Here is a 17,592-nt window from a genome sequence, read left to right as displayed (position 1 = left end):
TTCTTTTTTACATGTTTGTTTGTTTGTTTGTGTGTTTGTTTGTGTGTTTGTTTTGTTTTTTTGGTTATAGGTTGGATTTGTATCATCAACAGCAGAACTTTTTTAAAGTTTTATTACATTTTGCTTTTACAATAATTTCTATATTTACTCAATACTTTTTTTGTATTTAAGCTTTTTCTGTAGTTTTATCACAGTGTAATAGTGTTGACTTGAACAACAGAAGTATTTTGTTTTAAGTACGTTATTATATTTTAATGCTATCCCAGGACATTTCTAATTAAACCAATCTTTTCGTTTGTTTTGTTTTAAATGTCACACTGTGGCGTTGTGATCAAGAGTAAATGGTTTCTTTGATGTTGCGTAAAATTAGGGGGCAAATATAACTTAAAAAAACTTGTGGCAGTTGACTGACTTTCGAAATTATGGAATCCTTACCTTATGAGAAAAATTAAAACAATGCGTCCGAAGCGCTTTTCTGTATTTTCAGAAAGTCCCAAAGTCGAAAAATCTATATATATATTGTTTAAATATTAGCTACTAGTAACTAAAAGTCATCAAAGACAATAAGAATTCTTATATTATATCAAAAACATGTAGTTGTAATTCGTTAAGTAGTTTATAAATTATTTACATATAAGTTTTATATTTATTCAATTCGTAGACCCAACTATAATACAGATTCACAAATAGGGATGGCAGAAAACCAATTGAAGAATGTCCTCAGATTTGTATATAATGTATAAAAGAAGGTTTTTAGGAGAGTAGTATTCATTTGGTTACACAAATAATACATGATGGTCCTGGTGTATAGATTCTGCGTACTAACGTTGATTATCATCTTAATACCGTGTTATATTGTTCTTTTATTTGTATTTGTTAGCTCACCTTGGCGTCCGTCGTCCGTCGTCCGTCGTCGTCATCCGGCGTCGTCTGTTAACTTTTACAAAAATCTTCTTCTCTGAAACTACTGGGCTAAATTTAACCAAACTTGGCCACAATCATTATTGTGGTATCTAGTTTGAAAATGTGTCGGTGACCCGGCCAGCCAACCAAGATGGTCGCCATGGCTAAAAATGGAACATAGGGGGTAAAATGTAGATTTTGGCTTATAACTCTGAAACCAAAGCATTTAGAGCAAATCTGACATGGGATAAAATTGATAATTCAGTCAACATATATCTGCCTTGAAATTTTCAGATGAATCGGACAATCGGTTGTTAGGTTGCTACCCCTAAATTGGTAGTTTTAAGGAAATTTTACCGTTTTTTGTTATTATCTTTAATATTATTATAGAAAGCGATAAACAGTAAACAGCAATACTGTTCAGCAAAGTAAGATCTACAAATTGGTCAGTTGACCCCTTAAGGAGTTATTGCCCTTTATAGTCAATTAACTAATTTTCCTAAATTTTTGTAATCTTTTACAGAAATCTTCTTCTCTGAAACTATTCGACCAAATTTTACCAAACTTGGCCATAATCATCATTGGGGTGTCTAGTTTAAACAATGTGTCCAGTGACCCGTCGAAGATGGCCGTTTTGGCTAAAATTAGAACATGAGCCCCCAGGGTAAAATGTAGATTTTGGCTTATTACTCTGAAACCAAAGTATTTAAAGCAAATCTGATGGCTGGGTAAAATTGTTTATTCAGTAAAGATCTATCTTCCCTGAAATTTTCAGATGAATCAGACATGGGGTAAAATTGTTTATCAAGCCAAGATATATCTGCCCTGAAATTTTTAGATGAATCAGACAATCTGTTGTTGGGTGCTGCCCCTGAATTGGTCATTTTAAGGAAATTTTGGTGTTTTTGGTTATTATCTTGAATATTATTATAGATAGAGATAAACTGTAAACTGTAAACTTTGAAACTACAAGGACAAATGTAACCAAATTGTCCACAATCATCATAAGACAACCTAGTGTGTGTTAGCCGACCCTGCCAACGAACCAAGTTGGCAGACATGGCTAAAAATCGTACATAGGGTAAAATGCAGTTTTTGGTTTATATCTCTGAAACTGAAGTATTTAGAGCAAATCTAACTGGTGGCAAAATTGTTCATCAGATTTAGATATATCTGCCCTGAAATTTTCAGACAAATCCAACAACCAGTTGTTGGGTTGCTATCCCTGAGTTAGTAATTTTACGGAAATATTGCATTGTTTGCTATTATCTTAGATATTCGCTATTATCTTAGATATTATTATAGTGTCTAATAATATCTAAAGCATCAGTAAATACAGGTGAGAGACACAGACTCTTAAGAGCCTCTATTTCTATTATTAATATTACTTTTACAGTTTGGTCTGTTTTCGGTGATATGCATTTGACAAGGCTCGGTACTTATACATTCCGTCAATGTGTTGTTTGAATTATCTTTCATTTTAGCAGGTGTATTTTATACGTGTGACTTTTTGTGTTTCTTTGGTACATATGACGTTGCTCTGTATTTTTAAACATCCCGCCATTACATGTACTTATTGTATTATAGTGCCATTATGTTATTGTTCTATTATAATTTTAAAAATACTTTGAACGACAAAATTATTTGATATATCTTCCTGTGTGACGTTTACATTCTGACGTCAAACACGCGACTCTACACTGAACCTTGCCATTCAGTCACAGGACTTCAAATATTTTAATCCTTTATGGGTTGATTTAAAATACATATATAAGTAAGCAATGAAAGCGGTTGTTAGATTGATAGATGTTTTTTGTGCTTTGTTTAATATTTGTTTGTTTTTGTTCTAATTGAGATTGTGACTTGGTGATGACTGCCATGCCCCTAATTTGACAATTTTACTTTTAACGTCTGTTTTGTTCACGCATCGTTGTAAATATAATTGAATTTGACGCGACTATCATACAAGTTAGAGGTTTGGCGCTATAAAAGCAGCAGGTTCAATCCACCATTTTCTACATTTGAAAATGTACCAAGTCAGGAACATGACAGTTGTTGTCCATTCGTTTGATGTGTTTTATCATTTGATTTTCCATTTGATTAGGGACTTTCCGTTTTGAATTTTGCTCGGAGTTCAGTAATTTTACTATGAAGATGCTTATAATAATAGAAATACCCGGAGAAATAAACTTAGTTCAGTTCAACAGCGCATGTATAACAATACTTTCTGTTCACTCACTGAAAAATTAGAGGCATATCTGCCGCGGAAATCTTGATCAGGACTATGTTATGTATACGAATTTATAGTAAAGTTATGAGAGTTGCGTTCCTTTGTATATTGATGCATAGAGAATTTGTCAATTTGAAATAAACATGTCATAACAATAGATGTGTTTTTTTTTATTGCTCTTAATTAGTAAAGATAACTTTAGAGGCATGGGGAGACAAGTATATTTATGTCCCCCGTGTACGTAATTACATTCGAATAATAACGTTTTTGCAGATTTCATATATTTATCTCCATTTTCATTCAAGTAACTTAAGGTCAATCAGAAATTATAGAATAGTTGGCCCAGTCTGTAGTTTTATTATATTCTGCGTGGGCGATATAAAAATCAATTGAATGTATCTATAGATCAGGTTCAGAGTATTGAAGATACAAAAAGGTCGAAATTGTTACATATTTTATAGGTGAAAACGAAAGAGATGTCAGCATATTTTATAAATTACAAACCCCTCCTAAAGCTTTTTCTACCTTCAATTGTGCCCAATAATGGCATATTATTAAAATACCACAGGTTGAATTAATTACAGGACGCTATTTACAATAAAATTGACAATTACAGTGGGAAAGCCAGTGACATTGAAGAGCTACTTCCGGTAGTCCCGCGGGAAAGGGGACATAATCTAAAAAATTTTAGGTGGCGCTGTAACCAGCGTGTAAACAAAAACGTAGCCTGTGCTTCAGACAATAAATCTATTAAAACAACTTATCATCCATCAGTATTTGAGTTTTATTTTTCATTAGAATAGATTTTGTCACACGACTGCCAAATTCGGTATTCAAATAAGTGCTCCGTTATTGAAATATGATAATCCAAAAGACTACCTCCGTTGATTTCCAAAAAACCGCGGGTAATCCCCACGACTACAAACAACTGACACAAATGCATCCTAAAGCTTTTCATTGGTCGAGATATAAATAAATGTGACCTAGAAACATATGGGCACATGACTATGTACAGGATTCCCCGTCACTCTGAGTCTTGTTTACATAATAAATACTTCAACCGGAGGTCAAAATCACAGGCACTTGTTTCTATCCATTGGAAGAACCACTATCAACGTATATTTACTTGTTTCTATCCATTGGAAGAACCACTTTCAACATATATTTACGAGAAGGTACCCAACTACTTTTTTCACCTCTCCGCTTAAAACCCTTATTTCTCTGTCAATTCAGTCTCAATTTTTTTGTAACATACACCATTCGATTTATGAAAAGTTTATCTTTCAGATGATATGCATTGTATTTACCCTTAGAGTACCCCTTACCCCCAGTACACAAGATTTGTCAATAAATTTTCATGTGATCGTTTTTAGTCCTCCTACAAAATACAACTATTTCCGTTTTAGATAATTTGCATAAAACAGTAAAGGATAAATCTAAAGAGTCACAAATGATTAATGTAAAGTCTAGAGAGTGAATGACCCTATGAACTATGAATCGACCAATCACAAGCGGTTTTAAATCTTTCTGCTTCAAACCGGTTGTTGTTGTATTTTGTAGGAGGACTAAAATGAGAATATGAAAATTTATTGACAAATCTTGTGTACCGGGGGTAAGGGGTACTCAAAGGGTGAATACAATGCATATCATCTGAAAGATAAACTTTTCATGAATCGAATGGTGTATGTTACAAAAAAATTGAGACTGAATTGACAGAGAAATAAAGGTTTTAAGCGGAGAGGTGAAAAAAGTAGTTGGGTACCTTCTCGTAAATATACGTTGATAGTGGTTCTTCCAATGGATAGAAACAAGTGCTCGTAAATATACGTTGATAGTGGTTCTTCCAATGGATAGAAACAAGTGCTCGTAAATATACGTTGATAGTGGTTCTTCCAATGGATAGAAACAAGTGCCTGTGGTCAAAATTCAACATTTTTCAGACGTTTTGGAAGTTATTTCGGTGCAAAATCAAGCAAATTATGTCATATTTTACAGATTTTAAGCACAAAATTGATTGAGACAACGAAGGGTGATGATGTTTTCAGGATTTTAAATATATTTTTCTTAAAACGTTGAGTGGTTGAAGGCTTTACAACGTCATTTGTTGATGTTTACAATTTGCTCAAACTCCTCGTATCACATTTTCTGTAGTTATTTAATTATGCTGCTGATGTATAACAGATTTATGGGCGAGATTTATGTATTACATTGAAACTGATTTAATCTATGAACGAATTTGTCCATATAAATAACTTCCATTGTCTGGAAGTAGACCTACCCCCCTTTTTTCAACAACAAAAAATTCAGTTAGTCAAAGTTGTTGTCTGAATAAGCATGCAAAAGTGCAAAGTGTAAGCACTCAGCTAGTCTTTGTTTTAAGCCAATTTTTAGGGTAATGGTTACAGTCATTCTTTGATTCTGTAAATTATTATAAATCTGAAATGTTTCAACTTGTCAATTTTAAAAAGTACATGTACCAATCAACAAGAATTGCCTGCCTAAACACTCACACATGTTTATAAATGTCTGTCCTTATTATGCGTATCAAGCAACCTGATGTACACTGTGACTAACTATTCATGTTTGAGTTTTTCTGGGCCCTGGGGCATATTTAACTCTTGAGAACTTGAGATTAACATTCAATAGGAATGCCCAATGCCTAGTACATCAAATTCTTAATACATGTTAGAGCTACATGTATATGACCATTTAAAGCATTAACAAAATGCTATATCACTTCCAAGGTCTGGTATATGAATGTCTCACTCTGATTTTGGTGATCCGGTTTTGTTGCATTGATATAACTGCTTGACCCATATTTTTATTTTACACCAGTTTACAAGAAAACAAATCTTGGACACAGGATATATTCTTTATTAAGAATCATACCATTCCTATATCTGTGTGCTGATTTTTCTGCAATAGAATACCTTTTCACACATTTTACTCCATTCTAAAAGCACACAATTGCAATAATTTGCAAAATCATGTGTATACATATCTAGGAAAAGGGTACATAGACATCTCATTCATAATACTACACAAGGAGCAGGATCTGCTTATTCTTCCAGAGCACATGAGATCAATTATATGTTGTGGGTTCAAGTTGATCAGTTTTCTTTTTTCTAATTTGTATATTAGTTTAAACTTTTCATCAAAAAGTCTGAAAAAAGAGATATGTATCTACTGAAAATGATTTATTTAGGTGCAGGGGTTGCCACACTTTGAAATCTACATGGAAGCAAAACAGTGAAAAGTCATGTCATGATAGGCTACTTGAGAGACCTCACTATGTCTAGGAGAAGTGAACAATTCTAGAAACTTTCCATTTAAGTCATTCAAACCTTATAAAGAATAAAAGACCATCATTTTGACTTTTTATATCTTTTTTTTCCTTATGTCTCAAATACTACAGTACATACATGTATATTTCTGATACCAGTGACCGATCCAGAACTTTTTCTATTTTTTTTGGGGGGGGGGGGGGGTAAGGGGTTGCTGCTGCCGACTAACTTAGGAGGGACCCGCTCCAGTGATTCCCTATTTAATCAACCAATTTTTTCCTATGAAAGGGGGGCCCTATGAGAATGCTAGCTTTGCATCAATGAATCTCAGGTTTTTCCATGACATTAAGTAATATTGTATTGCAACAGTATAGTGTCTCATGTACATTTACCCCACGTTATCAATATAAAATGGTGGAGTGTTTCACATTGTATGTATATTTGAAAATATAAAAATGTTTAGAAATAAAAGTTTATTAAATGATGAATAAATACAAAGTCATAAAAATAATGTTAAAATGAAAAATATGTAAAAAGTATTTTAAACATTTAAGGAGAACTATTGTTAAAATTAAAAAGTTTTTTTAAAGTAAAATCAAGTCAAATAGTCCTCTGTCCCATACATGTAAATCCTCAATATAGAAATCCTGCTCTTCTTATTCCTATTGTTATCTGAAAATATATAATTTATGCAGATGATATTATCAAATGAATATAATTGCAAACTTCTCTAGATTTTCTATATGATCGGTAAATTATTATATATTTTAATTGTCTACTGACAAAAACATGATCTTCTGAGGTCCCAATTAAAAAAAAAATGTTGAAAGGAAATACTGGAATCCGAAGGATCAATCTCGAAATCCTGAGCTATAAAATTACCAAATCCAGACGTCCCGAAAAAGGTTCTCTAGAAAAGGTAATACTTATACACACCAACAGATGTTTGGAAAAAATTTCTACTTATAAATTCATTTACTTAGTATTTAAAATTCATCACCATAATAACATATCAACCTTTTTAAAAGATATAAATAATGTTTTAATAAAGTATAACGAAATATGCAACATTAAATTATCTTACAGGTATCTGTTATTTAAAAGATAACTTTTCATTCAATCATTCATATCTTTAATTCTTCATACCAGTAATTGATAATAAATGTATCCAACGCCAATAAAACCTGGCCACAACACCAAGCCAATACTGAAGGTGGCAATAAAATTCAACAATAAATAACATAATTTTTTTAATTTTTTTTAGCATGGAAGGAGGAACAGAATTTATACTTTCCTACTGGTGAATATTTCATATACCTGAAACCTTTTAAAAGATATTTTACTTGCCGATATGCACTATTCAGCAAAAATAATAGTACTGTTGTTCACATAGACTAGGGTCTGGATGGGGTGTTCTGCATTTCTTTATCATTTAATCTTTTAGGTCATTGGTCTCTATTTTTTTATACTTTTTGTCCATAATTTCTCTTTCCTCAATATATAAATTAGCACATCAATACTGTAAATTCAGAAATTATTGCGAGGTTTTTATTATTGCGAAAAATGCGACAGAGTTGTAAACGCAATAATTAAAACTTGCATTTTGTAATATTTTAACTGAATTAAGCATGACTTTTCTCAAAATCGTAAAAATTAAAATTGCATTCAAGTTTAAAATGACAAAATCGCAATAATAAGTGCACGCAATAATTTCTGAATTTACAGTAGTTCAAAATGATTATGACCAGACCTAAGGCTTGCTGCTAAGAATATTAAGATTTTTTTCTGGGATGCATAGGAAGTCGTCCCAGAAAAAAAGTAGTCTTGTCAGACTTCATAATAATTTGGACTAGCATGTCATTTGCTCTATTTTTTACTTATTTTATGGTAAATTTTCTCTATTCTTGTTCCTATAGTAATAATTCTCTAATTCTTTATACCTTTTAATAATCATAGTTCCCAGTAACAGATCCAGGGATAGGGTTCCAGGGATTGGAATCTCCCTTTTTGGGGATGATCAATGCATTTGAATGGGGGCATATAGTTGGAACCCCCCTTTGTCCTGGGGTAGTTATTTTTTTCATATATTTTTATTTTGTTTGTTTTTTGTGTTTTTTGTCACACTTTTTGGGTTCAAAAATAAAAATATTCACCTTTTTACTATTCGAGACAACCAAACAAATCAGCACATATGCAGTACACAACTGCAAAACTTTAATTAAAATTTAAATGCTAACATTGACCTGCCAAAATTGAAGTTTTATTCAAATTGAGGTCTCACGCTGGAAAAGGGGCATTTATTTACATGTGGTCTACGGAAATTTACTGGATTTAAGATTCGAAAAGAGGCAAACATGTAGCCATAACCCGATCAGATCAATAAATTATGTTATGGATAGTATTAATATCTTTCTACTAACCATTAAAAGTAATAATACTAGGATTTCGTGAGCTCAGAAACCTTAATCTGTTAAAAAATGGCGTCGATTTGTGTGCTTCCTCAGGCCTTCCTAACTTCCGGATAGGCGCCATATTGGAAAAAACTGGACATACTCAGAGAGGTAGGTCGTCAATTTGAAATGTTGAATTAAGAAAATCTAGCAAACCAATTTTGTATTGGATAAGTGCATATTGTACTGTGAGTTAAAAATTTATAAGTTATCATATTTTTATAAACAAAATTATTATGGTTATTGAGAAAAAGTTCAGGATTGCCAAGAATGTTGCGAAAACACATGTCTGATAAAACCAAGTCTTGGTTTTATGAATTTTTGACAATTGTTCGTTTTTGGATAAGAAATTTCTTTAAATTAAAGGTCCGATAAAAGTTTAATATGTTTTTGAATGTTTATATGGCAACAACATTGCAAATCGGATGTAAATTATGCATTTTGACGCACATGTTATGCCGCTTCATTGTTATGCAAATGAGCGACTATAACCGGTTGTTTGTGTACTTTAACACACATGATGTATCATTGAAAACTTGCAGGCATTGTATGGTATGAATATTTCAATATATCTGTAATTTAAACTTTAATTGCTCAATTCAATACATTAATTAATTGTTACATGTACTTTGACAGAGAGTTGTCTCATTGACAATCAATCGTATGTGCCATCCTTTTCTTCTTATTTATCTGTATATATTTTTAATACACACACATTTATATTATATGTATAATAATTTGAATTCAAACAAGTATCAGATTTTGTTCAGTTTCATTTCATTTTGTTCAGTTTCATTTCATTGGACTAGGGAGGACGCAATTTAGAACAATTACTCTCAACTCAAAAGGGGGGGCACTACCTATACAGAAGGTGAAATATGCTGCTGGAAAACATGAATGTCATCTTTTCAAGCTTGAAAAATATGTGTGGATAGGTCTGGAAAACTATCAGAAATATATGATTACATCATTAAAGTTATAATAATTTCTTCGTCTCTCATCCTTCTTGGTGTTACAAGCTGTTTTTTCAATCTCTTTTTACACATTGGTATTCTACTTTTTTATTGCAGAGAAAAAATATTGACAGGAAACCCAAACAATATAGGAAAAGCTTACATTTTCACCTATATCTGTATTCATCATGTTGCAAAACAATATATATCCATGTCAGATTGGTGAAGTTATTTCACTCAAGTATGGGTCCTTTAGCTATCCTACACTATGATATTTATTTATTCTTTGATTGATCCAGTACTTTATAGTCATGTCCATATTCATATTTTGTCTTCGTATAATTTCAGTCAGTGGAAATACTAGACATAACATCCTAGCTGGTTTTCCAATTTGTCCTACAGACTATGAAAACACTGCTGTAGTTCTTTGTTTCTTTGATAACTTGTACATGTTGTTGTGATGTAACAAATCACTTTTCATAAACTACATGTACAAAATGAAAGAAAGAAGGTAAGTTATTAAAGTTATACTCAAATAGTTCTTCATTTTTTGGGTCAAAGGCGACAGGACACCCTGCCACTTTTTAAGAACACCAACGATTATTTCAATTTAATTTTTTAGATTGAAATGATTTTGTAAAATTTATATATTTATGATAATTTGATAAAGCTTAGAAAAATGTAAGGGTTTTGTTTTAAACTTTTTTTTTATATCTACAATAAAATGAGAAGTGTTATTGTCTTAAAGACTTTAGACATTTATATATAGTTCACATTTAAATTGTTCTTTTAAATTGCATATTGTTATTTTTTTCTTTAAAATAGATTTGCTTTTTGCTTCATGTACACTATTATATTTCAGGTTAGAATGCAGAACTGGTGAAGATGAAGGTTATAATTGTGATCTACATATTGATTAATTTGAAGCAGAATTTGTTCTTTAGAGTGAAATAAAAAAAAACAGTGTGTTTTAGAAAGATGTTCCACTATTACCAAAACAACAAAAATATTCGGGCATAGGACATTTGAGCGAAAAAGAAAAAAGCACATAGGGTCATTTGAGCGCCGAATTCATAGGACATTTGAGCGCCGGGATATTAACCTTACCTGAGTTTTCAGACAGGACATTTGAGCGAAATTTTCCCTGATAATTTTACACGAATTAAGATTTTTTTTTAAAAGTAAGAAAAAAAAGTAAGATTTAGTTATAAATATTTTTTATTTTATTTCACACCCGAGTAATTCGACCGGTTCTGGCTGGTTTATGTAAGTGAAATCCTAAGTTGATCTCTATTTACCAATCAATTCTACTATAATTCATTGGCTATGCAAATTTTCTTTGTTCTAAAATTCTTATATATATATCTATTAAGTGAAATGTCCCTTGGCACTTGAAATCTTAATACTAATAATACATGTACGTGTTAAAATGGATATTATTTTGACCGAGACTAATAAGGGAAAAAGAAGCCTTGTTTGTGACAGTTTCCGATATAGAGTGGACAAAACACTAAAAGGAGAAGAAATATCCTGGAGATGTACAGTAAGTACCTTTTTTTACAAATTTAATGGCAAAAGGTTGCAAAGCAAGACTGAGGACGGATTGTACCGGAACCGTTATAATTCAACAGAAAAATACTCATAACCATGATACCAGTGATCGTGACAATGAACGTCACTTGCTGCGGGTACGATCAAAAAGAAAAGCGGATGATGATATTGCTCAACGTCCTTCAAAAATTATCCGTACAGAGTTACAGAACATGGATGAAGCAAATCTAAAGTCTGAAGACATTGGCAGCGTTTCAAAGGCTATATATAGAAAGAGGCGTAAATCTCACCCTGCACTTCCTAAATCTAGAGAGGAAACACACCAATCATTAAAGAAGATTAATATTCAGTCAAATAAATTTGAAAATTTTGTGCAGTTTAATGATGAACAAACTGGTATAATTATTCTTACGTGTCCAACCAATCTTGAATGTTTATGCAGTGTGCCGGAAATTTTTATGGATGGTACTTACAAATATTGCCCAAAGTTCTTTAAACAGTTATATACTATTCATGGCTATAACAAAGGAAATTATGTCCCTCTTGTATTCTGCTTACTTCCTGGAAAGTCTGAAGAAATTTACGTGAATTGCTTTTCCTCAATTGTCAAGCTATGTTCCGATCAAGGTCACACACTTCAACCGAAAGCAGTACACGTCGATTTTGAAGAACGGGTAATGAAAGTTATGAAGGATTTTTTCCCGTCTATAGAGATCAAATGCTGTAGGTTTCACTTAGGCCAAGCCTGGTGGCGAAAAATCCAGAAAGTTGGACTTAGTCAACAATACAAAGAGCTTCATTCAGACATTAGAAAATGGCTTAAAGGGATTTTTGGGATAGCCTTTTTAGCTCCAGACGAAGTAGCCGACTATTTCGTAGAAGATTTTATGGCCGTTGTACCTAACGACAAGCCTTGTATAGAATTTGCAGATTACCTGACTGATACTTATATAACAGATGAATCGTTATTTCCCCCTCATCTCTGGGCCGAAGTTCCATCCTCGTTAAAACGTACTAACAATGGGCCCGAATCATTTCATGCCCATTATAACGAGCAGTTCTATCACAGTCATCCATCAATTTATACTTTCCTTGACACTATTATCAAATTGCAATCTGTGACTTACATAAAAATTCGGAGTTTGAACATTGATGCACCGCAGAGCCGAACAGAAAAGGAGAAGGAACAGAATCTCCGGGATTTGCATTCGAAATACTGCCAGCAGGAAATTACGAGGGATTTTTATGTCAGAAGCCTGGGATATAAGTTCCAAGCCCGAACAGACTTGTAAATAATGCCGTTGCCGAGTTTTATGTTTTATGACAGTGCTTTGTTTTTAGTGCTTTGTTTACAATTAAAAGATGTTTTAATCTTTTTGTTGGTAAACTCCTGTTTTATGACTGTGCTTTGTTTTTAGTGCTTTGTTTTTTACAATTAAAATATGTTTTAATCTTTTTGTTGGTAAACTCCTCATTTAATGAACTATATTCGTAAGAAAATGTGGTATGATTGCCAATAAGACAATTCTCTATCCAAGACTTGTTTTCGCTCAAATGTCCTACGCTTATTCTTATTTTCGCTCAAATGTCCTAAAATTTAGGCGCTCAAATGTCCTATACTTTGGCGCTCAAACGTCCTTTTTTTTTCGCTCAAATGTCCTGTCAATGCGCTCAAATGTCCATTGCCGAAATATTCATTGTTTGACTGAGAGATAAAGTGTAAATAAAGAGTACTAGACACTTAATTTTCTTTTTCTATTAAATTTTTTTAGTAGCTATATACAGCTATATTACCAAGCTCCAACTAGACCTATATTTATTTAACCCTGTTTCCAAATTATTTGAAATCTTTGTAATCTTATTCAATTAGGTGGTCCTGAGATATTGGTCTATGTATCTAGTGCTGACAGTTATTGTTGTTTTTTTTGTTTGACTTTTAAGATACATGGTCCTAGACTCTTTGCTATAGGATATGCATATAATACCGTATTGATGTAGATATCCCTGTCACATTGATCATTATGGTGTCTTTAAAGGTAGTGTTGTTTGTTGGTGTATAATCAGGATCCCAACACATCTAACAAGAATGTGTCCTCAGTACACGAATGCCCCACTCGTTCTATCATTTTTTATGTTCAGTGGACCATGACATTGGGATAAAAACTCTAATTTGGCATTAAAATTAGAAAGATCATATCATAGGGAACATGTGTACTAATCTTGAAGTTGATTGGACTTCAACTTCATCAAAAACTACCTTGACCAAAAACTTTAACCTGAAGTGGGACAGACGAACGGACGCACAGACCAGAAAACATAATGCCCCTCTATTATCGTAGGTGGGGCATAAAAATGCAAGTGTCAAACAAATAAAACTCAATATGACCAAAAGCAAACAGAGTTTCAAACTACTTACTTAGAACAAAGTCATACAGAATGAGAATGTGGTGGGCTTACACATACTGTACATGCAAATTCTCCTGTAACTTGTGATGGTGTAACAGCTTAACATTTAAGAACAAACAGTTGAACACAGAAATATGAAAATATGTGGTAAGATTGCTAATGATTGAAAAAGACAACTCTCAACCAGAGACCAAATGCATCTATTGAAAAATGACTCATAAATTGTGTCCCTGCATGTAAAAGGTCTCTAGTCAATAAACCCTGAACATGGGCTGGTCTAAAAAAAAACTCCATGACTTTTAGTATAAGATGTGCTTCAGTAAATACAACCCGATGCATATCTAGAATTTGTAAAAGTGGTTTGTGGAGGGGTCCCAAAGCTAGACGAATTTATGAGTGAAACCTGCAAAAATCTTGACTGACCCTAAATGAAGCTTAATGAGAGGGGTGCGAGCACCCTAACTACCAAGTTTTATCCAGCTTCTGACAACTGCATTCCAAATATTATGGACATACGATTTATGGTTACATTGCTGACTGCAGCTTACGGTTCATACCTAGCTGTTTCTTTTGTCACAGCTTCTAATCGTCATAGTTAAAAAAAATCATCAAAGATCTGCAATCCAGATTTATAAATATGCAAATTATAGAATTAAGCAGACAATATATATCAACCAAATTTGTCACTATAAATTGGGTTAGATCCGCCTATCCTGATTCAGTGAACAATACTTAAGATAAAGAAGCCAACTTGCATAAAAACTATATATATTTCTGTATCCGCCACTGAACCAGGGGCGGATTTACGTGGGGGCGTGGCGGGCGTGCGCCCCCCCTAAAATTTGCAAAGTATGGGTTGTCTTCAACTTGTTTCAGTATCAGAAGAGACCATTCCTTCTTAACATTCAAAGTATATAAAACAGTCAGTTTAACCAGGGACTTTCTATACTAAGTAACAGAATAAACTGACCTACAATTTATTCAAGTTCTATAAATATTATATACTTCAAAGGAAGGTGTCTGATTGAAAAATGAAAAACATGTTTAAGCAGTTAAATTACAAACAATTGTTACATTGTTTTTGCTGTTTTATAATCAATTTCTTTGATAATCGAAGTGGCGAATTATGTATACCGTAAATACGTGCATGGCCGTATCCCCACAAAATAAAAATAACTTCGTAAATGTATCTCATTCTGATTTTAGTGGTTTGTGGCGAACACAGTATATGTATATACAATTGTTACATTGTTTTTGCCGTTTTATAAATATTAAGTCTGGCACGACCTCCGAAAATCCAAAAAGTTAAAACATATAATTAAAGGACAATTGGAAATCACGGCGAAAAGTGGAAATTTTCGTTTGCGAAATCTAATACTAGTATCTAGTATTGGTCATGTGAGCTGATGTGATCTGTCTTGTCTCACTTTGCTTCCGTCGATCCACCCGTCTATCTGTCAACTCTTTACATTTCCATCGTCCTAACCAAGGTTGTCGATGATGGTGTTATGGAGTGTTAAAGTAATTCTTAAGTGAACCGGTTTCATTTCACATAATTTAAACCATGTTGAATGGCTAAGTGACATTGACGATCTGCAAACAAGGGCTTCGTATTTTTGTGATGTTTCTGTTTATCACAATTACCAGCACCAATGTCTTTCAGGGATATTTATGACCTTATATTGATTATTTTAGAAGTGCTGGTGTCTTCAGTGTAGATTGGTCTGCACACTCAGTTTGCATAGGAACACAGAATCAAAATAAAATGTTCGCATGATCTTCAGCTTCTGTTTTGGGTTGCAGCTTTATAAACTCTATCATAGATATGCAGAATGAATCTCTTACATGTAGTACGTAAGTTATTGGTGTTAGGAGTTTGTTGAAGATTTTTCTAGTTTGTAAGAGACCTTGTCATCATAACTGAGAGGTTTTTCGCGGAACAGGAACATATATTGTTTTACATCTGTCCGTCCATGATACTATAGTGATTGTAAATTGTTGTCAGGTTGGATTTAGGTGGTTTCTACTTGAAACTTTAATTTCTTGCTGACTGTACCTCACAATAGTTCGAAATACCTACATTGCACCCCTTAGAAGAATATTTTAAAAAAAATAACCTCAAAAATTTTTGCCTCGCTCCGCTTTTTTTTGTTATTTACAAATCTTTAAAAATTGTAACTCAGTTTAAGCAAATCAATGCTTACACGAGGATACCGCAAGTGTTATACATGATATCCAAAATCAAAATTATGCAAGTGAAAGCACCGATAGTTTTTCCTCCGGTGAAAAAATGCGTACTGGATTTGTTACAGAATTAAACTGGTTTAAAAAAAAACATTTTATGTAAATTTCTTGCTGAAATATAAATTCATTTTTAATTACTTTTACTCGATTAATGAAATTTGTATATCGGTAGACTAATTTAAACGAATAAAACAAATTTAAATTATTTTTTCAGGTATTCCCCCCCTTTTCTATAGTTTTCATAATACACGTAGAAAACACTTTGATTAAGTACATTCGTGTGCTAAGACGTGTTTGTTATCATATTTTGGGAGTGTAGAAGAAGACCCCAAATAACCGGTCAAGGGTTCATACACTTATCAAAATAAAAACACGAAAAAACTTTAAGCCAATCGAACTAGCAGGATAATTTATCGGTATGTTCGGACTGTATTCTTATTTGTTATGTAAAATCTAGATATTTCCGAAATAAAGCCGCCATTGTCTGATTATCATCTGAAGCGAGTTAGGCTCCCCTCTCTATGATTTCCCCTGGCTTCCTTTTCGCAGCCTCAGTTACAATTTGACACGGAGTGATGGGTATTTATGCAAATATTTAGGGACTCCTATCATCATAGATACTATTTTTGGTCATTTTATATTTAAATAGCCAATAGGATGCAAATGTGTCAGTTATTTTCAGAAGGGGAAAACACCCGCCATATTTTTATCTCCCAAATTAACAACGTCACTTGCCACTTTCAGATGTTCGTTTCTTGTAAAATAAAATCTTCTAAGAAGAAAAAATAGCATGGTCACCTGTAAAACTTACCTATATAACTTATTGATGATGAAATGACACAAGTTTAATTGTCTTTAATGATAAATTTCTCGAAAAATCACACGTACACGATGTAAACAAATTGCCGCGATGGCGCGATACTGTCGCCCTCTATGAAAAATCGCGATTGTCGCCCTTGATTTTCTGGCCTTTACGTCATATGGAAGGAGGCGCAGAATCGATCCGTGGCTTTCCCACTGTTATAGGTGTTTGGTTTAAGGATTGGTTGATTTAAAGTTCATTAATGTCCAGCCGCAGATATTTCAGTGCTTTTTTTTTTATATAAGCTCTAAATCTTGAAAGGTCGTATCGCACCAAATGGAAGGACAAAAACAGTTTTTGACTGTCTAACATTTCTAATATTGCGGATTGTTCCCTATACTACAATCATGTTCTTGCGAGTTCCCCCATGATAAATATAGAACGGGACTAGATAAGAAAAAAATGAAGTAAATGACATTGACAAAACAAAAAGGTGGGGAAATGACCACAAAAGAGATACATAACACTCTGTCGAACCTTTTCGTGTGTCAAAGGCCAAAAAAACAAGAATAGGTGTGTGTTGATAACACGGCTTTTAAAAGATCTATATTTCATAATTTTTTCACATTATAATTTTCGAGGAGTAAAACCTAACTAGATGTGTACCGTGACGATACTCACGTTCCCGCCTTCTGAATAGTGTACATGTAGTAAGTGTGAAGAAAAATTTGAAACGTCGCAAAAAAAAAAAAACCCGACAAACATTTCT

At 33.0% G+C, this 17,592-nt stretch overlaps 1 protein-coding gene and 2 long non-coding RNA genes across 3 annotated transcripts; 2 read left to right on the top strand and 1 right to left on the bottom strand.

Moving 5' to 3' along the window:
- Positions 1–6,875: 6,875 nt before the first annotated feature.
- Positions 6,876–8,918, bottom strand: LOC134710916 (uncharacterized). Its single transcript, XR_010106135.1, has 2 exons — positions 8,838–8,918; positions 6,876–7,089 (listed from the first exon to the last, which is right to left on the bottom strand). It is a non-coding gene; the product is annotated as an uncharacterized LOC134710916 (long non-coding RNA).
- On the top strand, positions 8,917–10,826 carry LOC134710915 (uncharacterized). The gene is made up of 3 exons (XR_010106134.1): positions 8,917–8,978; positions 10,169–10,331; positions 10,683–10,826. It is a non-coding gene; the product is annotated as an uncharacterized LOC134710915 (long non-coding RNA).
- A 562-nt stretch (positions 10,827–11,388) lies between these two features.
- LOC134710573 (uncharacterized) lies at positions 11,389–12,663 on the top strand. Its single transcript, XM_063570949.1, has one exon. The coding sequence runs from the start codon at positions 11,389–11,391 to the stop codon at positions 12,661–12,663; it is 1,275 nt and encodes a 424-aa protein (XP_063427019.1).
- Positions 12,664–17,592: the final 4,929 nt, after the last annotated feature.

This window comes from Mytilus trossulus, chromosome 3 (genome assembly GCF_036588685.1).
Source record: "Mytilus trossulus isolate FHL-02 chromosome 3, PNRI_Mtr1.1.1.hap1, whole genome shotgun sequence".
In the NCBI taxonomy this organism is placed as follows: domain Eukaryota; kingdom Metazoa; phylum Mollusca; class Bivalvia; order Mytilida; family Mytilidae; genus Mytilus; species Mytilus trossulus.
Note: the sequence above shows the minus strand (reverse complement) of the source record. Positions and strands in the feature narration are given on the sequence as shown.

Excerpts from the sequence above, each read along its gene's own strand:
- LOC134710573 (XM_063570949.1), top strand. The coding sequence starts at position 11,389 with ATGGCAAAAGGTTGCAAAGCAAGACTGAGGACGGATTGTACCGGAACC.